This window comes from Oncorhynchus keta, unplaced genomic scaffold, assembly GCF_023373465.1.
Source record: "Oncorhynchus keta strain PuntledgeMale-10-30-2019 unplaced genomic scaffold, Oket_V2 Un_contig_1188_pilon_pilon, whole genome shotgun sequence".
Classification (NCBI taxonomy): Eukaryota; Metazoa; Chordata; class Actinopteri; order Salmoniformes; family Salmonidae; genus Oncorhynchus; species Oncorhynchus keta.
In genome coordinates this window covers 240,783-265,607 of record NW_026277667.1, presented here as the reverse complement: position 1 = coordinate 265,607, position 24,825 = coordinate 240,783, and the positions used below count along the sequence as shown (strand labels likewise).

Sequence of the window (24,825 nt, the reverse complement as noted above, 5' to 3'; positions counted from 1 at the left end):
AAACAAAGTTAACATTCCTTATATAACTCATAACTCTATAGAATCTTCTTACTCCTCCCTCCTTCTCCTCCAGGCTCACCGTGCCGTGCTTGCGGCCAGCAGCACTTACTTCCGGGACCTGTTCAGCACTGGGGGAGGCAGCGGCTCCAAGACCCCCACAGTGGTGGAGCTCCCCCCGGCCGTCCAGCCCCAGAGCTTCCAGCAGATCCTGGCCTTCTGCTACACAGGCCGCCTCAGCATGACAGTGGGAGACCAGTTCCTCCTCATGTACACCGCAGGCTTCCTGCAGATCCAGCAGATCATGGAGAAGGGCACAGAGTTCTTCCTCAAGGTAATAATACATGGGTTTTATATAGCCTTTTTAACAACCCAAGCATGTTTAAAGGAAAACTCCACCCAAAAACGATATTTTGATATTTGTTTCATTTGTCCATTGTTGATATAGTCCCAAAATGTTTTGCATGTCAGCAATCAACTTTTCAAGATATATAACTTTCAAAATACAGAAATACAGACTTTATGATGCATTTTGCATCATGTGATACCGGCTTCAAAACATTTGACCAAAATATTGTTTTTGGGTGGAGTTTTCCTTCAAGGATAGGAGGCCTCCTTCAAAGGGGAGCCTTGTCCTGCATCACAATCACACACCGTGACCACAGGTTGTGCCGTTATGCTGTGCTCTTTATTCAGAGGTCTTAGAATAATACACACATACATACCAGGGTTTCTGTTAGCCTATAATGGCTTGCTTTTGTCCGTATATAAAACAAAAAAAATGCAGATAAATAACATTTGCGTCGGACAACTGCTAGGGAGAAGAGAAAATCCAATTGCGAAATAATGCTTTTTAGGCTATTTATTGATGGAAATACATTTGACTGTTCATGCTTATCGGTAATCTGCATAATTTAGGTAATCTGCATAATTTAAGTAATCTGCATAATTTAGTGGAACTAAATTGGTACGTGTGTACAGTATATTTGTATGTACAGTATCTTAAAATACGAGGTCAAATTATTACGTCGGAGCTCTGGAAAGAGGCCTGATTTCCTGAGTTGGAATTCCGAGTTGGGTGACTGTTCAAAACTTTTTTCTCAGTCAGAGCTTGTGTTTTCCCAGTCAGAGCTTGTGTTTTCCCAGTCAGAGCTTGTGTTTTCCCAGTCAGAGCTTGTGTTTTCCCAGTCAGAGCTTGTGTTTTCCCAGTCAGAGCTTGTGTTTTCCCAGTCAGAGCTTGTGTTTTCCCAGTCAGAGCTTGTGTTTTCCCAGTCAGAGCTTGTGTTTTCCCAGTCAGAGCTTGTGTTTTCCCAGTCAGAGCTTGTGTTTTCCCAGTCAGAGCTTGTGTTTTCCCAGTCAGAGCTTGTGTTTTCCCAGTCAGAGCTTGTGTTTTCCCAGTCAGAGCTTGTGTTTTCCCAGTCAGAGCTTGTGTTTTCCCAGTCAGAGCTTGTGTTTTCCCAGTCAGAGCTTGTGTTTTCCCAGTCAGAGCTTGTGTTTTCCCAGTCAGAGCTTGTGTTTTCCCAGTCAGAGCTTGTTTTTTTCCCAGTCAGAGCTTGTTTTTTCCCAGTCAGAGCTTGTGTTTTCCCAGTCAGAGCTTGTGTTTTCCCAGTCAGAGCTTGTTTTCCCAGTCAGAGCTTGTGTTTTCCCAGTCAGAGCTTGTGTTTTCCCAGTCAGAGCTTGTGTTTTCCCAGTCAGAGCTTGTGTTTTCCCAGTCAGAGCTTGTGTTTTCCCAGTCAGAGCTTGTGTTTTCCCAGTCAGAGCTTGTGTTTTCCCAGTCAGAGCTTGTGTTTTCCCAGTCAGAGCTTGTGTTTTCCCAGTCAGAGCTTGTGTTTTCCCAGTCAGAGCTTGTGTTTTCCCAGTCAGAGCTTGTGTTTTTCCCAGTCAGAGCTTGTGTTTTTCCCAGTCAGAGCTTGTGTTTTTCCCAGTCAGAGCTTGTGTTTTCCCAGTCAGAGCTTGTGTTTTCCCAGTCAGAGCTTGTGTTTTCCCAGTCAGAGCTTGTGTTTTCCCAGTCAGAGCTTGTGCTTTTCCCAGTCAGAGCTTGTGTTTTCCCAGTCAGAGCTTGTGTTTTCCCAGTCAGAGCTTGTGTTTTCCCAGTCAGAGCTTGTGTTTTCCCAGTCAGAGCTTGTGTTTTCCCAGTCAGAGCTTGTGTTTTCCCAGTCAGAGCTTGTGTTTTCCCAGTCAGAGCTTGTGTTTTCCCAGTCAGAGCTTGTGTTTTCCCAGTCAGAGCTTGTGTTTTCCCAGTCAGAGCTTGTGTTTTCCCAGTCAGAGCTTGTGTTTTCCCAGTCAGAGCTTGTGTTTTTCCCAGTCAGAGCTTGTGTTTTTCCCAGTCAGAGCTTGTGTTTTCCCAGTCAGAGCTTGTGTTTTCCCAGTCAGAGCTTGTTTTTTCCCAGTCAGAGCTTGTGTTTTCCCAGTCAGAGCTTGTGTTTTTCCCAGTCAGAGCTTGTGTTTTTCCCAGTCAGAGCTTGTGTTTTCCCAGTCAGAGCTTGTGTTTTCCCAGTCAGAGCTTGTGTTTTCCCAGTCAGAGCTTGTGTTTTCCCAGTCAGAGCTTGTGTTTTTCCCAGTCAGAGCTTGTGTTTTCCCAGTCAGAGCTTGTGTTTTCCCAGTCAGAGCTTGTGTTTTCCCAGTCAGAGCTTGTGTTTTCCCAGTCAGAGCTTGTGTTTTCCCAGTCAGAGCTTGTGTTTTCCCAGTCAGAGCTTGTGTTTTCCCAGTCAGAGCTTGTGTTTTTCCCAGTCAGAGCTTGTGTTTTTCCCAGTCAGAGCTTGTGTTTTTCCCAGTCAGAGCTTGTGTTTTTCCCAGTCAGAGCTTGTGTTTTTCCCAGTCAGAGCTTGTGTTTTTCCCAGTCAGAGCTTGTTTTTTTCCCAGTCAGAGCTTGTTTTTTTCCCAGTCAGAGCTTGTTTTTTTCCCAGTCAGAGCTTGTTTTTTTCCCAGTCAGAGCTTGTTTTTTTCCCAGTCAGAGCTTGTGTTTTCCCAGTCAGAGCTTGTTTTTTTCCCAGTCAGAGCTTGTGTTTTCCCAGTCAGAGCTTGTTTTTTTCCCAGTCAGAGCTTGTTTTTTTCCCAGTCAGAGCTTGTGTTTTCCCCAGTTCCCAGTTGTCTTGAACGCACTGAAGTCAGAAGTCAGAGATTTCTCAGTTGCTTTGAACGCTGTGTCAAACGGCAACAGAAGGTAGGCTTCATCAGTGCGTCACACACCACTTTGCAATGAGCTGGAGGCAGTACGCATTTTGAAAACATATACTTAATTTTTTGAAACCTGAATGTTTTAATACACATTTCGGCATGTCATACGTTGCTTCAAAGTAGCCTATTAGATCTCCTCTCGTTCCAAATTTATAACGGATATTTTAATCTGTTACATGAAACCGCTCGCATGTGTAGTGCCCTTTTGATAATGGTGTTTTCCTGCTAATTGCGTTATGGAACGAACATTCGTGCATAGCCTACTGCCTTGTGCACAGTACTGCGCTTATAATGTGAAGAAATAATAGTTTATCGCCATTTTAAGCTAAACGTTGTGATCCGTTGCCTCAGACTCATTGCGTTTTATGTAGCTTAGGCCTACTGATGAATTTGGGCTCTATCGGCCCACAACTGGCCCAGAGTCTGTTTGAAATAGGCTATTTATTCTCAACAAGCTGACCAATAGAACAGGTAGCCTAAACATTTCTACTAAAGTAGATTGACACAGGCTAGTGATTTTGCTGTTGGTTACTCATCTTGTTGGCTGAGGAAAAGTAAATGTGTTTGAAGTGCACATCAGAAGGACCGCACATCGTTGCATCCTCGACTTGCATGTTCTGTGAATATGAATGACCGTATTCTAAATGTGATTGCTGTCGTTCTGAGCCCCGTGGGTGGACGCCCTAATCACGCTATGCACCAAATGCAAATGTGTCCGGTAAATTTTCTCAAATGTCCGGTAAATGAAAATGTTGCTGATCAAGTGTCCAGCGCCACATGTTCAGAAACCCTGATAGATTTTGAATGTGTTTAGCAGAACTCTACCAGGCGTTTCCAGAGCGACAGTACACTCAACTGAGATGCGTAAACAACCACTTATCACAATCATTGCAAGTATTTGCATATACAGTATATTTATATTTCCATAATAAACTATTGATAAATGTATTCTCTCCATATTCCTCCTCCAGGTTTCTTCGCCCAGCTGTGACTCCCAGGGCCTGCAAGCCGAGGAGGCTCCGCCCTCCGAACCCCAGAGCCCCGTCACTCAAACCGTTGCCATGGGGACTGGCAGTCGCCCCGCCTCCTGCCTTACCCCCCTCCCCCTCGTAGCGCGGGTGAAGACAGAGCAGCAGGGCAACCAATCAGAAGCCTCGCCCTACTCGGTGGTGTGCACTCCTGTGGCCAAGCGCTTGTGGGAGGGCGGCAGCAGCCGAGACGGGGGTGGAGGGGGCTCAGGTGGAGGCGGATCCAGGAAGGCCGCCCGCTTTTCCCAGGAGTCTGTGCGAGGGAGTGCCATCCAGAGCTCGGGGGCGCTGGCACTGGCCATGGGAATGGGGGCCAGCGGGGCGGGGATAGGATCAGGGGTTGGGGGTCACGGCAGCGGGTCCAACGGGAGTGTGGTCTCCATGGGCAACGTGGCATCGGAGGGCGCCAGCCCGGGCACGATGAGTGCCTACACCAGTGACTCACCTATCAGTTACCATGACGAGGAGGAAGAGGAGGAGGTGACGGAGGAGCAGACAGAGGAGCAGTACAGGCAGATCTGTAACATGTACACCATGTACAGCATGCTCAACGTGGGCGCCGCAGGTACCGACGTGTGTGTGTGTATAAAGGTCACACCAGACAGATCTGTAACATTTACACCATGTACAGGTACCGACGTGTGTGTGTGTATAAAGGTCACACCAGACAGATCTGTAACATGTACACCATGTACAGCATGCTCAACGTGGGCGCCGCAGGTACCGACGTGTGTGTGTGTATGAAGGTCACACCAGACAGATCTGTAACATGTACACCATGTACAGCATGCTCAACGTGGGCGCCGCAGGTACCGACGTGTGTGTGTATAAAGGTCACACCAGACAGATCTGTAACATGTACAGCATGCTCAACGTGGGCGCCGCAGGTACCGACGTGTGTGTGTGTGTATAAAGGTCACACCAGACAGATCTGTAACATGTACAGCATGCTCAACGTGGGCGCCGCAGGTACCGACGTGTGTGTGTGTATAAAGGTCACACCAGACAGATCTGTAACATGTACACCATGTACAGCATGCTCAACGTGGGCGCCGCAGGTACCGACGTGTGTGTGTGTATAAAGGTCAGACCAGGCAGATCTAACACGTCTTTCTCCCTCTGGTAGCTGGTGAGCGTGTGGAGGCCCTGCCGGACCACTCAGAGACCCGGGGTCGTATGCGGGGTCGCCAGGACCTGTCGTCTCTCCCCGCTGAGCTCATCACACAGATAGGCAACCGCTGCCACCCCAAACTATACGAGGAGGGGGACCCCGCAGAGAAACTAGAGCTCGTCTCAGGTCAGTGTGTGTTATGTGTGTGTGGATCCATTCTATCATTTCAGAACTGGAGTAGGAGAAGGGTCAGACAAGGGTCAAGGGACCGAAGTGGAATGTGGCCTTGTTAAAGATGTGCTATCTTAATTTGAACAGCAGGAAACTAATCCTGCAGCAACAGGAAATGTGAATTATTATGAGGATTATAATGAATGGACATGTTGTATGGGTTGATAGATTTTTCGTTAGGGTGAATCAAGTCTGAAATGTTAAAATGGAAGCCTTTTTAAACCTTGAATACACTCGTTTGCATCTTCTCTGCAAAAACAGAGTGATCAAATGAAGATAGGGTATAAGCGGTGTACTGAGTGTAGAAAACGTTAAGAACACCTGCTCTTTCAATGACAGACTGACCAGCTATGATCCCTTATTGATGTCCCTTGTTAAATCCACGTCAATCAGTGTAGATGAAGGGGTGGAGACAGATTGAACAAGTATTTTTAAGCCTTGAGACATAGATTGTGTATGTGAGCCATTCAGAGCGTGAATGGGCAAGACTAAATATTTAAGTGCCTTTGAACAGGGTATGGTAATAGGTGCCAGGGGCACCAGTTTGGGTCAAGAACTGCAACGCTGCTTGGTTTTTCACGCTCAACAGTTTCCTGTGTCTATCGAGAATGGTCCACCACCCAACGTTACTCAACTGAGAAGCATTGGAGTCAACATGGGCTGGCATCCCTGTGGAACACGTTTGACCCCCTGTCCTGACAAATTGAGCAAAAGGGGGTTGCAACTCCATATTCGGGAAGGTGTTCATAATGTTTGGTACTCTTAGTGTATACTATAGTCTACTGTAGTAGTTGTCCTTACATGACTCGTGAAATGGGACGTGGCCTGGTTCTGCAGTACACTGAGAGTGGTCCTTACTGTGAGATGACTGTATGTAAGAGATGAGGCATGTGTCAGTGTGGTTAATATTAGCCACGTCGAGGCCTCTCTGGGAGCCTATGTTACATTCCACTGCCACCTTGTCCTCAAATCAAATGTTATTTGTCACATACACATGGTTAGAGTCCACGAGAGTACACTGTCAGTCTACATGTGGACTACAGTCAAGTATTCCCATCTGTTTGGCCTGCTGCTTGTTTGTTTATTATGCCGAGTCAGACCCAGGATGGGTGTTTGGGTCTATGTTTCAGTGTGTGTGTTCTTTGATATTGTGTGTGTAAACAGGACGCTGTTCCACTGGATGTCATAAGGTGTATGCACCAATTTGTAAGTCGCTCTGGATAAGAGCGTCTGCTAAATGACTTAAATGTAATGTAAATGTTTTACAGATGGTGTATGAGGGGTATGTCCAGGTTTGTGTGTGTTGAATTTCAATAGGGGTAGTGTCTGGAGTAGTCCATGGTAACACTGTTCTGTGTGTTTGTTTTTGTTGATGATTCTCACTAATGTGTGTGTCTGCAGGTACGTGTGTGTTCATATCTCGAGCCCAGCTGATGAACTGTCATGTGAGTGCAGGGACCAGACACAAGGTGTTGCTCAGGAGGCTGCTGGCTGCCTTCTTCGACAGGTTAGTGTGTCTTTCTCTCTCTCACACATCTGACGTGTCTGTGTGTGTTTATACATCTGACGTGTGTGTGTTTATACATCTGACATGTGGGTGTTTATACGTCTGACGTGTGTGTGTTTATACATCTGACGTGTGGGTGTCTATACATCTGACGTGTGTGTGTTTATACATCTGACGTGTGGGTGTTTATACATCTGACGTGTGTGTGTTTATACATCTGACGTGTGGGTGTCTATACATCTGACGTGTGGGTGTTTATACATCTGACGTGTGGGTGTTTATACATCTGACGTGTGGGTGTTTATACATCTGACGTGTGTGTGTTTATACGTCTGACGTGTGTGTGTTTATACGTCTGACGTGTGGGTGTTTATACATCTGACGTGTTTATACATCTGGTGTTTATACATCTGACGTGTGTGTTTATACGTCTGACGGTGTGTGTTTTATACGTCTGACGTGTGTGTGTTTATACGTCTGACGTGTGTGTGTTTATACGTCTGACGTGTGGGTGTTTATACATCTGACGTGTGGGTGTTTATACGTCTGACGTGTGTGTGTTTATACATCTGACGTGTGTGTGTTTATACGTCTGACGTGTGGTGTTTATACATCTGACGTGTGTGTGTTTATACGTCTGACGTGTGGGTGTTTATACATCTGACGTGTGGGTGTTTATACGTCTGACGTGTGGGTGTTTATACATCTGACGTGTGGGTGTTTATACGTCTGACGTGTGGGTGTTTATACGTCTGACGTGTGGTGTTTATACGTTTATGTTTATACGTCTGACGTGTGGGTGTTTATACGTCTGACGTGTGGGTGTTTATACGTCTGACGTGTGGGTGTTTATACATCTGACGTGTGGGTGTTTATACGTCTGACGTGTGGGTGTTTATACGTCTGACGTGTGGGTGTTTATACGTCTGACGTGTGGGTGTTTATACGTCTGACGTGTGGGTGTTTATACGTCTGACGTGTGGGTGTTTATACGTCTGACGTGTGTGTGTTTATACATCTGACGTGTGTGTGTTTATACGTCTGACGTGTGGGTGTTTATACGTCTGACGTGTGGGTGTTTATACGTCTGACGTGTGTGTGTTTATACGTCTGACGTGTGGGTGTTTATACGTCTGACGTGTGTGTGTTTATACGTCTGACGTGTGGGTGTTTATACATCTGACGTGTGTGTGTTTATACATCTGACGTGTGTGTGTTTATACATCTGACGTGTGGGTGTTTATACATCTGACGTGTGGGTGTTTATACATCTGACGTGTGGGTGTTTATACATCTGACGTGTGGGTGTTTATACATCTGACGTGTGGGTGTTTATACGTCTGACGTGTGGGTGTCTATACGTCTGACATGTGTGGGTGTCTATACGTCTGACATGTGTGGGTGTCTATACGTCTGACATGTGTGGGTGTCTATACGTCTGACGTGTGTGGTGTTTATACGTCTGACGTGTGGGTGTCTATACGTCTGACGTGTGGGTGTCTATACGTCTGACGTGTGGGTGTCTATACGTCTGACGTGTGGGTGTCTATACGTCTGACGTGTGGGTGTCTATACGTCTGACGTGTGGGTGTCTATACGTCTGACGTGTGGGTGTCTATACGTCTGACGTGTGGGTGTCTATACGTCTGACGTGTGGGTGTCTATACGTCTGACGTGTGGGTGTCTATACGTCTGACGTGTGGGTGTCTATACGTCTGACGTGTGGGTGTCTATACGTCTGACGTGTGGGTGTTTATACGTCTGACATGTGTGGGTGTCTATACGTCTGACATGTGTGGGTGTCTATACGTCTGACATGTGTGGGTGTCTATACGTCTGACATGTGTGGGTGTCTATACGTCTGACATGTGTGGGTGTCTATACGTCTGACATGTGTGGGTGTCTATACGTCTGACATGTGTGGTGTCTATACGTCTGACATGTGTGGGTGTCTATACGTCTGACATGTGTGGGTGTTTATACGTCTGACATGTGTGGGTGTTTATACGTCTGACATGTGTGGGTGTTTATACGTCTGACGTGTGGGTGTTTATACGTCTGACGTGTGGGTGTCTATACGTCTGACATGTGTGGGTGTCTATACGTCTGACATGTGTGGGTGTCTATACGTCTGACATGTGTGGGTGTTTATACGTCTGACGTGTGGGTGTCTATACGTCTGACGTGTGGGTGTCTATACGTCTGACGTGTGGGTGTTTATACGTCTGACGTGTGGGTGTTTATACGTCTGACGTGTGGGTGTTTATACGTCTGACGTGTGGGTGTCTATGTCTACGTCTGACGTGACGTGTGGTGTCTATACGTCTGACGTGTGGGTGTCTATACGTCTGACGTCTGACGTGTGGGTGTCTATACGTCTGACGTGTGGGTGTCTATACGTCTGACGTGTGGGTGTCTATACGTCTGACGTGTGGGTGTCTATACGTCTGACGTGTGGGTGTCTATACGTCTGACGTGTGGGTGTCTATACGTCTGACGTGTGGGTGTCTATACGTCTGACGTGTGGGTGTCTATACGTCTGACGTGTGGGTGTCTATACGTCTGACGTGTGGTGTGTCTCTGGCGTGTGTGTGTGTGTCACAAGTGTGTGGTGTCTATACGTCTGACATGTGTGGGTGTCTATACGTCTGACATGTGTGGGTGTCTATACGTCTGACATGTGTGGGTGTCTATACGTCTGACGTGTGGGTGTCTATACGTCTGACATGTGTGGGTGTCTATACGTCTGACATGTGTGGGTGTCTATACGTCTGACGTGTGGTGTCTATACGTCTGACGTGTGGGTGTTTATACGTCTGACGTGTGGGTGTCTATACGTCTGACGTCTGTGTGGTGTTTATACGTCTGACGTGTGTTTATGTCTGACGTGTGTGGTGTTTATACGTCTGACGTGTGGGTGTCTATATGTCTGACGTGTGTGGGTGTCTATACGTCTGACGTGTGGGTGTCTATACGTCTGACGTGTGGGTGTCTATACGTCTGACGTGTGGGTGTCTATACGTCTGACGTGTGGGTGTCTATACGTCTGACGTGTGGGTGTCTATACGTCTGACGTGTGGGTGTCTATACGTCTGACGTGTGGGTGTCTATCTGACGTCTGACGTGTGTGGTGTCTATATACGTCTGACGTGTGTGGTGTGTTCTATACGTCTGACGTGTGGTGTTGTCTGACGTGTGTGTGTGTATACGTCTGACGTGTGGTGTTTATACGTCTGACGTGTGGGTGTCTATACGTCTGACGTGTGTGTGTGTTATACGTCTGACGTGTGGGTGTCTATACGTCTGACGTGTGGGTGTCTATATACGTCTGACGTGTGGGTGTCTATACGTCTGACGTGTGGGTGTCTATACGTCTGACGTGTGTCTGACGTGTGGTGTCTATACGTCTGACGTGTGGGTGTCTATACGTCTGACGTGTGGGTGTCTATACGTCTGACGTGTGTGGTGTCTATACGTCTGACGTGTGGGTGTCTATACGTCTGACGTGTGGGTGTCTATACGTCTGACGTGTGTTTATACGTCTGACGTGTGGTGTCTATACGTCTGACGTGTGGGTGTCTATACGTGACTGACATCTGACGTGTGTGTGTCTATACGTCTGACGTGTGGGTGTCTATACGTCTGACGTGTGGGTGTCTATACGTCTGACAGGTGTGTGTGGGTGTTTATACGTCTGACAGGTGTGTGTGGGTGTCTATACGTCTGACAGGTGTGTGTGTGTCTATACGTCTGACAGGTGTGTGTCTATACGTCTGACAGGTGTGTGTGTGTCTATACGTCTGACAGGTGTGTGTGTGTCTATACGTCTGACAAGTGTGTGTGTGTGTGTCTATACGTCTGACAAGTGTGTGTGTGTGTGTGTGTGTGTGTGTATACGTCTGACGTGTGTGTGTGTGTATACGTCTGACAAGTGTGTGTGTGTGTCTATACGTCTGACAAGTGTGTGTGTGTGTCTATACGTCTGACAAGTGTGTGTGGCTATACGTCTGGCAAGTGTGTGTGTGGCTATACGTCTGACAAGTGTGTGTGTGTATGTTTGTTTGTTTACACGTCTGACAAGTGTGTGTGTGTTTATACGTCTGACATGTGTGGGTGTTTATACGTCTGACGAGTGTGTGTGTGTGTGTGTGTGTGTGTTTATACGTCTGACATGTGTGGGTGTTTATACGTCTGACAAGTGTGTGTGTGTGTGTGTTTATACGTCTGACATGTGTGGGTGTTTATATTTCTGACAAGTGTGGGTGTTTATATTTCTGACAAGTGTGTGTGTGTTTATACGTCTGACAAGTGTGTGGGTGTTTATACGTCTGACAAGTGTGTGGGTGTTTATACGTCTGACAAGTGTGTGGGTGTTTATACGTCTGACGTGTGGGTGTCTATACGTCTGACGTGTGTGTGTGTCTATACGTCTGACATGTGTGGGTGTCTATACGTCTGACGTGTGTGGGTGTCTATACGTCTGACATGTGTGTGTGTGTATACGTCTGACATGTGTGGGTGTCTATACGTCTGACGTGTTTGTTTACACGTCTGACATGTGTGTGTGTTTATACGTCTGACGTGTGGGTGTTTATACGTCTGACAGTGTGTGTGTGGTGTTTATGTTTATACGTCTGACATGTGTGGGTGTTTATACGTCTGACGTGTGGGTGTCTATACGTCTGACGTGTGGGTGTTTATACGTCTGACGTGTGGGTGTTTATACGTCTGACGTGTGGGTGTTTATACGTCTGACGTGTGGGTGTTTATACGTCTGACGTGTGGGTGTTTATACGTCTGACGTGTGGGTGTCTATACGTCTGACGTGTGGGTGTCTATACGTCTGACGTGTGGGTGTCTATACGTCTGACGTGTGGGTGTCTATACGTCTGACGTGTGGGTGTCTATACGTCTGACGTGTGGGTGTCTATACGTCTGACGTGTGGGTGTCTATACGTCTGACGTGTGGGTGTCTATACGTCTGACGTGTGTCTTATACGTCTGACGTGTGGGTGTTTATACGTCTGACGTGTGGGTGTCTATACGTCTGACGTGTGGGTGTTCTGACGTCGTCTGACGTGTGGGTGTCTATACGTCTGGCGTGTGGGTGTCTATACGTCTGACGTGTGGGTGTCTATACGTCTGACGTGTGGTGTCTATACGTCTGACGTGTGACGTGTGTGTCTATACGTCTGACGTGTGGTGTGTCTATACGTCTGACGTGTGTGTGTCTGACGTGTGTCTATACGTCTGACGTGTGGGTGTCTCTGATACGTCTGACGTGTGGTGTTTGTGTCTGATATACGTCTGACGTGTGTGTGTGTTGTGTCTATACGTCTGACGTGTGGTGTCTATACGTCTGACGTGTGTGTCTATACGTCTGACGTGTGGGTGTCTATACGTCTGACGTGTGGGTGTCTATACGTCTGACGTGTGGGTGTCTATACGTCTGACGTGTGGGTGTTTATACGTCTGACGTGTGGGTGTCTATACGTCTGACGTGTGCGGTGTCTATACGTCTGACGTGTGGGTATTTATACGTCTGACGTGTGGGTGTTTATACGTCTGACGTGTGGGTGTCTATACGTCTGACGTGTGGGTGTCTATACGTCTGACGTGTGTGTGTCTATACGTCTGACAAGTGTGTGTTTGTGTCTATACGTCTGACAAGTGTGTGTGTGTCTATACGTCTGACAAGTGTGTGTTTGTGTCTATACGTCTGACGAGTGTGTGTTTGTGTCTATACGTCTGACGAGTGTGTGTTTGTGTCTATACGTCTGACGTGTGGGTGTCTATACGTCTGACAAGTGTGTGTTTGTGTCTATACGTCTGACATGTGTGGGTGTCTATACGTCTGACATGTGTGGGTGTCTATACGTCTGACGTGTGTGGTGTCTATACGTCTGACGTGTGTGGTGTCTATACGTCTGACGTGTGGGTGTCTATACGTCTGACGTGTGGGTGTCTATACGTCTGACGTGTGGGTGTCTATACGTCTGACGTGTGGGTGTCTATACGTCTGACGTGTGACGTGTCTATACGTCTGACGTGTGGGTGTCTATACGTCTGACGTGTGTGGTGTCTATACGTCTGACGTGTGGGTGTTTATCGTCTGACATGTGTGGGTGTTTATACGTCTGACATGTGTGGTGTCTATACGTCTGACATGTGTGGGTGTCTATACGTCTGACGTGTGTGGTGTCTCTGACATGTGTGTGTGTTATACGTCTGACGTGTGGGTGTCTATACGTCTGACGTGTGGGTGTCTATACGTCTGACGTGTGTGGTGTCTATACGTCTGACGTGTGTCTATACGTCTGACGTGTGGGTGTCTATCGTCTGACGTGTGGGTGTCTATACGTCTGACGTGTGGGTGTCTATACGTCTGACGTGTGGGTGTCTATACGTCTGACGTGTGGGTGTCTATACGTCTGACGTGTGGGTGTCTATACGTCTGACGTGTGGGTGTCTATACGTCTGATACGTGTGGGTGTCTATACGTCTGACGTGTGGGTGTCTATACGTCTGACGTGTGGGTGTTTATACGTCTGACGTGTGGGTGTTTATACGTCTGACGTGTGGGTGTCTTATGACGTCTGACGTGTGGGTGTCTATACGTCTGACGTGTGTCTATACGTCTGACGTGTGTCTATACGTCTGACGTGTGGGTGTCTGTTTATACGTCTGACGTGTGGGTGTTTATACGTCTGACGTGTGGGTGTTTATACGTCTGACGTGTGGGTGTCTATACGTCTGACGTGTGGTCTATACGTGTGTGTATACGTCTGACGTGTGTGGTGTTTATACGTCTGACGTGTGTGTGTTTGTGTCTATACGTCTGACGAGTGTGTGTTTGTGTCTATACGTCTGACGTGTGTGTCTATACGTCTGACGTCTGTTTGTGTCTATACGTGACATGTGTGTGTCTATACGTCTGACGTGTGGGTGTCTATACGTCTGACGTGTGGTGTGTCTATACGTCTGACGTGTGTGGTGTCTATGTCTGACGTGTGGGTGTCTATACGTCTGACGTGTGTGGTGTCTATACGTCTGACGTGTGGGTGTCTATACGTCTGACGTGTGGGTGTCTATACGTGACTGACGTCTGACAAGTGTGTGTGTCTATACGTCTGACGTGTGTGGTGTCTATCGTCTGACGTGTGGGTGTCTATACGTCTGACATGTGTGTGTGTGTGTCTGACGTGTGGGTGTCTATACGTCTGACGTGTGGGTGTTTATACGTCTGACGTGTGGGTGTTTATACGTCTGACGTGTGTGTCTGACGTGTGTGTTTATACGTCTGACAAGTGGTGTGTCTGACGTGTGGGTGTTTATACGTCTGACGTGTGTGTGTGTGTTTATACGTGTGTGTGTGTGTGTCTGTGTGTGTGTGTGTGTGTGTGTGTGTGTGTGTGTGTGTGTGTCTATACGTCTGACAAGTGTGTGTGTGGGTGTCTATACGTCTGACAAGTGTGTGTGTGTGTGGCTATACTTCTGGCGTGTGTGTGTCTATACGTCTGACAAGTGTGTGTGTGTGTGGCTATACGTCTGACAAGTGTGTGTGTGTGTGGCTATACGTCTGACAAGTGTGTGTGTGTGTGGCTATACGTCTGACGTGTGTGTGTCTATACGTCTGACAAGTGTGTGTGTGTGTCTGTGTTTATACGTGACGTGTGTGTGTGTGTGTGTGTTTATGTCTGACAAGTGTGTGTGTGTGTGTTTGTTTATACGTCTGACAAGTGTGTGTGTTTATACGTCTGACAAGTGTGGGTGTGTTATACGTCTGACGAGTGTGTGTGTGTGTGTGTGTGTGTGGCTATACGTCTGACGAGTGTGTGTGTGTGTCTATACGTCTGACGTGTGTGTGTGTGTGTGTGTGTGTGTGTGTGTCTATACGTCTGACGTGTGTGTGTGTGTCTATACGTCTGACGAGTGTGTGTGTGTCTATACGTCTGACGGTGTGTGACGAAGTGTGTGTGTGTGTCTATACGTCTGACGAGTGTGTGTGTGTCTATACGTCTGACGTGTGTGTGTGTATGTCTGTACATCTGTGTGTGTCTATACGTCTGACGAGTGTGTGTGTGTGTCTATACGTCTGACGAGTGTGTGTGTGTGTTTATACGTCTGACGAGTGTGTGTGTGTTTATACGTCTGACAATTGTGTGTGTGTGTGTGTGTGTGTGTGTGTGTGTGTGTGTGTCTATACATCTGACGAGTGTGTGTGTGTGTGTGTGTGTGTCTATACGTCTGTGTGTGTGTTTATACGAGACGAGTGTGTGTGTGTCTATGTGTGTCGTCTGACGAGTGTGTGTGTCTATACGTCTGACGAGTGTGTGTGTGTGTGTCTATACGTCTGACGAGTGTGTGTGTGTGTGTCTATACGTCTGACGTGTGTGTGTGTGTGTCTATTCGTCTGACGAGTGTGTGTGTGTCTATACGTCTGACGAGTGTGTGTGTGTGTGTCTATACGTCTGACGAGTGTGTGTGTGTCTATACGTCTGACGAGTGTGTCTATACGTCTGACAATTGTGTGTGTGTGTGTGTGTTTATACGTCTGACAATTGTGTGTGTGTGTTTATACGTCTGACGTGTGTGTGTGTGTGTGTGTGTGTGTGTGTGTGTGTGTGTGTGTGTGTGTGTGTGTGTGTGTGTGTGTGTGTGTGTGTTTACGTCTCGTCTAACAATTGTGTGTTTCTACGTCTGACAATTGTGTGTGTGTGTGTTTATACGTCTGACAAGTGTGTGTGTGTGTGGGTGTTTATACGTCTGACAAGTGTGTGTGTGTGTGTGTGTTTATACGTCTGACGAGTGTGTGTGTTTATACGTCTGACGTGTGTGTGTGTGTTAACAGTTGATGGATGTCTGTATGTTTATAAAGGTATCATTATACTCTCTCCCTGTCAGGAATACTCTGGCTAACAGCTGTGGAACAGGAATCCGCTCCTCCACTAACGACCCCAGCCGCAAGCCCCTGGACAACAGAGTGTTGCACGCAGTCAAATGTGAGTGTTTCACTTAAACACAAGTGCCTTTTTGTTAGTACAAATGAAAGGCTGATTTATGATTGGGCTCATCAATCCTAACTCTCTTGTCTTTTCCTCTTTTATCTCTTATTCTCTCTCTATTCCCCTCCTTCCCTCCCTCATTCCTTCCTCCCCTCTCGCTCTCTCTCCTCCCTCCATCAGTCTACAGCCAGAACTTCGCCACCAGCTTCAAGGAGAGCGAGATGAACGCCATCGCGGCGGACATGTGCACCAACGCCCGCCGCGTCGTCCGCAAGAGCTGGATCCCCAAGCTGAAGCTGCTCATGGCCGAGGGCGACGCATACTCCGCCTTCCTCCCCGACGCCAAGATGGAGGCCGACGCCCTAGGGGCGGAGCCAACCTTTGAACCCAACTCCCTGGAGGGCGCCGAGACAGGTGGCTCGTCCGGCGAGTCGCTGCAGGGGGTGGGAAGCGACGGAGGCACTTTGTTTTAGATGGGGAGGTGGAGTACAGAAGTGTTTAGAAGACGATGATGATGATGATGATGAATACCTATATTTCCCTGTACTCCTTTCTTCTCCTCTGGTGGTGTGGCCCATCCCCCTGACCCTTTGGCCTTTTCATCCTCCACCTCCGACATGTGACTCTGAAACGTTGCTAGGGGAAACAGGGGTTGTTACCAGGATGTTAACCAGGAAGTAATGCTTTAATTTTGAAAGCGAGAGTCCAAGCAATCGTAACTTCCAATATGGTTTCTGCTGTATATTAGTATGGGGGTAGAGAAAGGGTGATGGTTTTGTGGGGATGCAGTATTTTTTTTTATTTAATTTTTTTGTTTTATTAACCAAATTCCTGCCTCTCCATATCAAAACACATTCCCCTGGTTTTGAATGTAGATGTCAGCAGCATTGCACAATGTCAGTCTGAACGATTGTATCCCAACCTCTTGAGGAAAAACAAACTGACAGAAAGATAACTACTCTATGGATATGAGAGAGACTGTAGTTTCCCTCGAATGAGAGAAAGAGAAAAGGGGAGAGAGGGAGCGATAGAAAGACCCCTAACCCACCAACCCCACACCCTTCTGTGACCAGAACAAAATGATTATGCCCTCAGTTTTAATGTACTGTCTCTCTTCTTGTAGCTTTTCTGATCACAGCTCGTTTCTCTGTTTGTAACATGGATCCAGAGATGAGGACTACAGGTGTACAACCTGTAATTGTAAAGAAATCCAAGGGGAACAGAAAAAGACAGTCATATTTTTTCGAATATGTATTTATACAACTGTTGTTGTGTACAGAGAGAAAGAGAGGGATTGGGTTTAAATCTCTGTTGTTTTATTGTATTTTGAACAGCTGTTTTTGCAAAGAAAGTCCTGCTCCGAAAAATAAGATTTAAAAGCAAATAAATAAAAGTGCTATTTTTGCATAAAAATATGGTATTGATCAAGTGGTCAGAAAAGTCTTAACGTCGGGCCTTTTGAGTTTTTTGTTTTGACAAACTATTGAACTGAAAAATATCTGTTTTTAAGACAGAACTGGGCACTTTCTACCTGTGGCAATCCAATATAGCTTATTATCTTATTCTTGTCCTTTTTCTCTATGGAAATTGTCAAGGAAGCCTACCTATGTGGCTGTTCACAACGATGACTGACTCTGTTATGCTTGCTAGCGACGTTACTATGCTAGCTAAACTGCTTACTCGGAAATCACGGCTAAATGTAAAAATGCACAGCTTGAATCAACTGGTGGACTGCTGCAACTATCGTGCTAGCGAGCTAACCCCTCCTCTGTTGGTTAGTGACTTGCTCCGAAGCAGACTACTGACATCATTACACATCATGAGGTGCTAGCGAGCTAACCCCTCCTCTGTTGGTTAGTGACTTGCTCCGAAGCAGACTACTGACATCATTACACATCATGAGGTGCTAGCGAGCTAACCCCTCCTCTGTTGGTTAGTGACTTGCTCCGAAGCAGACTACTGACATCATTACACATCATGAGGTGCTAGCGAGCTAACCCCTCCTCTGTTGGTTAGTGACTTGCTCGAAGCAGACTACTGACATCATTACACATCATGAGGTGCTAGCGAGCTAACCCCTCCTCTGTTGGTTAGTGACTTGCTCCGAAGCAGACTACTGACATCATTACACATCATGAGGTGCTAGCGAGCTAACCCCTCCTCTGTTGGTTAGTGACTTGCTCCGAAGCAGACTACTGACATCATTACACATCATGAGGTGCTAGCGAGCTAACCCCTCCTCTGTTGGTTAGTGACTTGCTCCGAAGCAGACTACTGACATCATTACACATCATGAGGTGCTAGCGAGCTAACCCCTCCTCTGTTGGTTAGTGACTTGCTCCGAAGCAGACTACTGACATCATTACACATCATGAGGTGCTAGCGAGCTAACCCCTCCTCTGTTGGTTAGTGACTTGCTCTGAAGCAGACTACTGACATCATTACACATCATGAGGTGCTAGCGAGCTAACCCCTCCTCTGTTGGTTAGTGACTTGCTCTGAAGCAGACTACTGACATCATTACACATCATGAGGTGCTAGCGAGCTAACCCCTCCTCTGTTGGTTAGTGACTTGCTCCGAAGCAGACTACTGACATCATTACACATCATGAGGTGGTGATTCAATGACAGGAAAACATTTGGAATAATGGAATGTGCCTTTTTTAATCGACATGGATATGCAGGGGTGGGTCCTGCTTATGTTGATGTTGGGAAGGAGGGAGTAGAATGGGGTTTAAAAGGGGGCAGGTCGTTCAGCTTGAGACAGAGTTGTAACACACACACACACACACACACACACACACACGTGTTCCAAAGAGAGATGGGGTGAGGTCAGGAGGATTGGCATTCCAGTGGAGTATGTTAGTGTGTTTTAAACAGTCTCATATATGTGCGAGAGCAAGCATTTGTGTTCATTTCTTGAATGTGACTGAAAAGTATATTTGTTCCTGTGCGATTGATGTGTGTGAGTGCGCTTTACATGGATGTGCGTATGTGTGAGTGTGCTTTTACGTGTGTGTGTCCTCCACCTGGTAGTTTTTTGGATTGGTTTAAGACTCCCTTTGCTGGGACACTTGTCTTTGTGAACGATGACCTACACCATCTTCCATACACCTTTGCAATCCAAAAGATGTGAGACACCTTCAGATAGAAAAGTGATGTATAGAGCGGACACAATTCACTTTTCTCCATACGGCAGAGAAGCAGGTCCACTCTATGCATGACAGTTCTGTCCTTATTGCTGTTGTTTAACTCTCTCTCACGCTTGGTAAATCCAAGATGGACAATGGTGGATATGTTAAAGGGGAGGTGAAGCACCTTTTTAAATGGGATGAACCCATGTTTCCTGCACCTTTTGATAAAAGGTTTTGATGTGTGTTGTGGAGAATCAACCCAAGGGTCATGCAAAGGCATGGCCTTGTTCAAATACTTTTAAGTGGCATCCTTCCTCCCTTTCCTTGATGTAAGCACTTCAGGGAAGGGACTGAAGGAAGGGTGCATTTAGAGAGTATTGGAACATAGCCTGTGTCTCAGATCTGTGGATGTGGGATGCACTGGGATGACTCCAGTTGTAAATATTGGGACCATTGAGTTGACTTTCTTTCTACGTTCGTCTAGCGATTTCCTATGTAGGGTGATTGTGTAACCGGGTGATTGTGTAACAGTGTGGAAGCGATGCAAAAGGACTTTTTTTATATATTTTTAATTTTTTACTTGGTCTCGCGTGTTGTCGAGACGTCATGGAGACTGGTGTGTGTGTGTGTGTGTGAGCTCCCAGCATGCATTTGGCCTACTGGTCAGAGGAGGAGGATGATGGTTGCTTTGGTCTTAAAGTACTGGCCTAATGTGCTACTGAGTTGGTGTGACTGAAGGGAGGGAGAGAGGTGTCATGGCTGTAGACTGTCCATCAGAATGTTAATTTTTAGTATGTTTTTTTTCTTCTTTTTTTTCTTGTATTGCTAATGTTTTCTTTTTTGCTTTAAAGAAACGTGTACTGTAAAGACCTTAAAGAAATGCTACTAATTGAAGGTGGTGAATGATTTACCAACTTCTTGCTGAAGAAAAATTTGAAAAGGAAATAAAGATAACTGTACGATAGCTAGACAGAGCACCGGTAGCTAGACAGAGCACCGATAGCTAGACAGAGCACCGATAGCTAGACAGAGCACCGATAGCTAGACAGAGCACCGATAGCTAGACAGAGCACCGATAGCTAGACAGAGCACCGATAGCTAGACAGAGAACTGTATATTTTTTTCATTGTTTGTTTGTGATGAGGGTTCCATGAGAGGTTCTTCCAGGAGGGGTGATGGGAAGACTTGGGCACTGTACTGTCTCTTGTCTATTGGGGGGAATGATTTTTGGGGAGATGGGTGGGTAGTAGTGGGTGTGTGGTGCTATAGAGGTCTGAATTACAAACTTTGCACCTGCTATTGAACCTATACACCAGGGTCTGATTTCACCCTGCTGAACAGATCCCATGATATTATGGACAAGGTCAGATCCAGTCTTGTTCACCATCCTGCTGTTCACATGTGGTACTGGAGCTACCACCAGATGACAGTATTTCCCCCACAGACCATAGTCAATGACTGAGTTGGTTACTAAGTGATCAAAGTTCAGTTTTGGAGAGGATTACTTCTCTTAGCTCTGAAGCACAAGACTATAGGAACAGAAAGGAATGTTTGTGTGGGACAGGACAGTTCAAGCTGATCCATCCCTACAGGTAGATGTCCCTCCTCCCCCAACACACACATCTCAAGAGGATGGACAAACAAAGGCAGTATCCAGTGTGGTGTATATAGGCTTGGAGAAGGACCTTTTTTCACATATACATATATAAATATGAATATATGTATAGAAATATACTGTATATTATACATAGAGGCACTAAAGTTTAATTGTTAGTCGTGCACTCTCAGCATGAGGTATATACCCACAAACGGCTTATTGAAACCAGTGCAGTAGCATCCCCAATGTTTCTGCCCCTGCTCCTTGCCCTCTGTGACCCTGTAGCGCCAGTGCTCATTCTGTTCTCATTGTTTTCCAAGTGCCAATAACTTTGTGAAACCCCTTAACTGTGACCCAATATTATTCAAGGTAATTGCACATTAACTACTGTAAAGAAAAATCACGAAGATAAATGTCAACATGGATTTAAAAAAATATATCTTAATAAAAGGTTTGTAACAAATGATTTTTGACCTTGCTCCTTTTTTCCCAAATATTTGTACCACTGACAAGATTGACTTGTAAATTATAGGTTTGCTCCATGCTGTAATTAGACATGATCTGTTCACTCTATTGTGGTGATTTTGGCAATAATGAAGATGGGCCATTTGAAGTGAGAGCACCAAATGGAATGTGGGCAAGGGAGTGCATAGTAAGTGAATCAAATCACAGCTCATCAAATGAATGCTTCTTGGTTCCATTTGGACCTTGACTTAGAAATGATGCATACAACTTAAATTGGACAGGGACATATTGAACCAAAGAGTCCAGATGGAGGATAGGACAGGAAATACTAGAGGTGTGATTTTGGATTGTTGGAATACAAAACAAAGTCTCTAAATTACAATAACACAGTCTGAATGGGTCTTTCTGTATTAATAGAACAAGGCATAGGTCTGTCATTGTCATGGTTGAACATATATGAAACTGCACCATTATATTTCAGTGTTTGGTTTACCTTTCATATAATATAAAGTATTAGATCTTGAAGAAACCATGTAAAAGTCATGCAAAAATAGATATATTTCACCTTTTATTTAACCAGGTTGAGAACAAGTTGTGAAATGAATGAAAGCTTGCTGTGGGAGAAAGTTTTCTTTGCCAATCCAGAGACAGTTGGCTGATAGTTTGATTAGCACTGAGCAGCATGGCTTGCTTGTTCTTTTCATCAATGTCAGATTTCCAGCGGCATCCTTGCTGCCAGATGTGCATCCCAAAATAGATGAGTTCAATTGACCCCAAAATCCAGTGGTGGCGCGTTAAGCGCGCTCCCGATGCCCATATTTGGGCTCAGGGAAGCAGAGCGCACAGTCTTGACAACACCAAATAAGGAGATGTGTTCTGACGCAATCCCTAATGGTTCGCACTTTATATGGCCAATGGAAGCGAGGGTCTCCAAGGCGTCATGGGTTTTCCACGGCAGTGCGCGCGCCTCGGTTACCCGTCGGATGTACTTTTTTGGGCATCTGTTGATAACCCCTCTGAAAAACAGCCTCCGTGGGAGTAATGTTCTAGTAATGTGAAGCAAGAAAAACATGAAGATTCAAGTGTAATTTATCAACATAGCTTTTCCAAGAAGAAAATCATTATATAATGCCTTTGATTGTCTTTGATTGGTGGTCTTGACCTGATACCAGTAGCTAAATATAATGCCATTGAGGCATGGCTGTTATTCTTTTAGCCATATCATTTTTGTTCAAAGGATTCATTAAAAAAGTTGGAACAGTCTCAAATGCATTTTTAAAAATGTAACCTTTAATTAGCCATGGAGGCTAATCTATTTTGCAAGAGAGACATGTTCAAGAAAGCAGCAGTCCACTTACACAAGAAAACGAAATGCAATGCCCTTCCACTTAATAATAGATGCCACACACACACAATTAGCCTAGTGATGGTAAGACAATGCAACAACTAAATGGCACTGATATTTTATGAATTTCATTGGTTTCTCAGTTTCTGTTTTTTCATTAGCCTAGTGTACAGTGTTATGACCTGTTGACAGTAGTCAGATTTGCATTCATATTCGGTTGTTCAAATTACACAATTATGCAAACAAATGTGGTACAAATAAACACAGCCTCATACAAATAAACACAGCCTCAACACAACCTACACGTATGTCTGATCATAAATAGTAGTGTAGGAGGCTACTTACTACATGTTATCCGCAGCTCTTGTGGGGCTTTTGGCATAGGAGGAGCTCATGGAAGAATTTACACCTCTCAGATGACAGCGAGCCACTGACGTCAGCGAAGATATAATAAAGCGGCTGTACAGGCACGTTCATGTCTGTGTGTGTGTGTGAAGTTTGGAGAATCTAGGCCCTAGCGGTAAAGGAAGGTCCAAAGTTGAGGCAATCAAATTAAAGAGTCTCGAAACATCTTAAAATCAATAATAAGCAACAACATGGAGGTCAGCGCTGAGGCCAAGATGATTATGGTCCACGCTCTAGGCAAACTATACAGCTCGCGCGCCCAGCGCGGGGGACACCGTCTCCACCGGAGCCTGCTGCTCACGCTCGTAATACAGTCCGCCCGGGATATCTACCACGCATCGCAGGCCAGTTGTGAAACCACGACAGCAGCAGAGACGATCCAGCAAGAGTCGCCGATGGAGGAAACAACTGGAGATCGTTTGGAGAGGGAGGTTTCCTCGTCTCTGTCTGGACTACCCGCGACCCCCCAGCCCCAGGAGATTGCAGTATCCTCCGAGGACGAAACGAACTCACACCCGCTGCACTGCAGTGTAACAGCAGGTAGAGAAGACAAGGAGAACCGGGGCCCGTCGAGGCCTGACCGTAACGCCAGGAAGAGACGGGGCAAGGCGGCCATGGAGCCCGACTTCCTCCCCTGTAAGAAAGCGAAAATGGAGCAAGGGAGAAATACCGTCATACCGAGCTCTGTGAACTGCTACCGTGTCGGTGGGGACTCCTTGGCTACACCGGTGCCCATGTTAAGAGCAATTGCAGCGTTTTGAAGGGACAATGCAAGAAAGAAGCCACTGCTCCAAAACGGCCATTAAAAAAGCCAGACTACGGTTTGCAACTGCACAAGTTTGCTTTGATTTGGGTTCATAAATACAATTTTGTGACCGAGCAGGATGAATGCGTCATGGGCAAAACTATCCGGGTATGAGCCGGGTAGAGAGACAGGAGGCCGCATATGCGTTCAGACACTATAGAACGCTGTGGTCTCTAATGTTGGAAACGTGGCTATGCCGGGAACTCAGTGGAGATTTCTCCGAAAATTGGAGCTTATTTTGTGAAAGAGGTGACTGATCGTTACGGTAAAAGAGTTAATGCTCTCCCGCTGTGACTTTCCCTGCTGGCTGTGCGCCAAAAGAGGGAGATGGAAGAACATTGTTTGGTCTAATACTTTCTAGGGCTGGGCCTGGTCGAAAAGGACTGAATACTATACACAGCACAAGCCTAAACCGACTGAATAGTGCTGTTTACAAGGACTTTTATAGCCTACACGTGCGCCATGATCCTGGAAATACTATACCAACTATTTGCTATTAATCACTGCTGTGGGTCCGAGTAATCCAAACATTTGACCTATTACATAAATTGATCCATTAAATGTTCTGAATGTTCTACCGTGTGATACATTCACATGTATATGTTGTTAATTTGAAATTGTACGTTAATTGGAACTTTTGTGGAACTTTTCTTCCATAGGAACCAAAATGAATTGTAATCGACACTGATAACCAAAACTGTGAAACAAACCATTCCAATGACACTACCTCAATTTTATTTATTAAAACGTTTTATCATGAGCTTCAACCTTTTCTTGTTTCCTTTTAACTTGTTGTAGCCTTGTGGAAACTTCATCATGATATGGGTGCTCACTGGGTACACACTGGTTGAATCAACGTTGTTTCCACTTCATTTCAACCCCCCAAAAATCTGTTTTAACGTGGAAGACTGATTGGATTTTTTTTATACACAACGTTTAACTTAAATCCTGATGACATGGTCACATTTTTGTTGAATTCACGTTAGTTGACAACTCAACCAAACGTAAATAAAAAATG

The 24,825-nt window shown here is 45.9% G+C and overlaps 2 protein-coding genes across 50 annotated transcripts in view; both read left to right on the top strand.

Annotated features, from left to right (window-relative positions):
• The window catches only part of LOC118380420 (nucleus accumbens-associated protein 1-like), a 29,659-nt gene extending 8,406 nt beyond the window's left edge, over window positions 1-21,253 (top strand). For 38 of the 49 annotated variants that reach the window (XM_052500694.1, XM_052500719.1, XM_052500702.1 and 35 more), the window contains 8 exons: window positions 74-331; window positions 4,146-4,767; window positions 5,329-5,499; window positions 6,946-7,051; window positions 15,956-16,053; window positions 16,237-18,038; window positions 18,117-18,432; window positions 18,591-21,253. In XM_052500694.1, coding sequence (XP_052356654.1) covers window positions 74-331; window positions 4,146-4,767; window positions 5,329-5,499; window positions 6,946-7,051; window positions 15,956-16,053; window positions 16,237-16,529 — 1,548 coding nt within the window. In that variant the 3' untranslated portion in view covers window positions 16,530-18,038; window positions 18,117-18,432; window positions 18,591-21,253. Of the gene's footprint in view, window positions 1-73; window positions 332-4,145; window positions 4,768-5,328; window positions 5,500-6,945; window positions 7,052-15,955; window positions 16,054-16,236; window positions 18,039-18,116; window positions 18,433-18,511 lie in introns of all 49 variants that reach the window. The other 11 variants (XM_052500741.1, XM_052500736.1, XM_052500737.1 and 8 more) reach the window with 11 other exon arrangements.
• A 1,717-nt stretch (window positions 21,254-22,970) lies between these two features.
• On the top strand, window positions 22,971-24,574 carry LOC118375934 (immediate early response gene 2 protein-like). The gene has a single exon (XM_035762571.2). It carries the CDS (start codon window positions 23,194-23,196, stop codon window positions 23,761-23,763), a length of 570 nt encoding a protein of 189 aa, XP_035618464.1. The 5' UTR covers window positions 22,971-23,193; the 3' UTR covers window positions 23,764-24,574.
• Window positions 24,575-24,825: the final 251 nt, after the last annotated feature.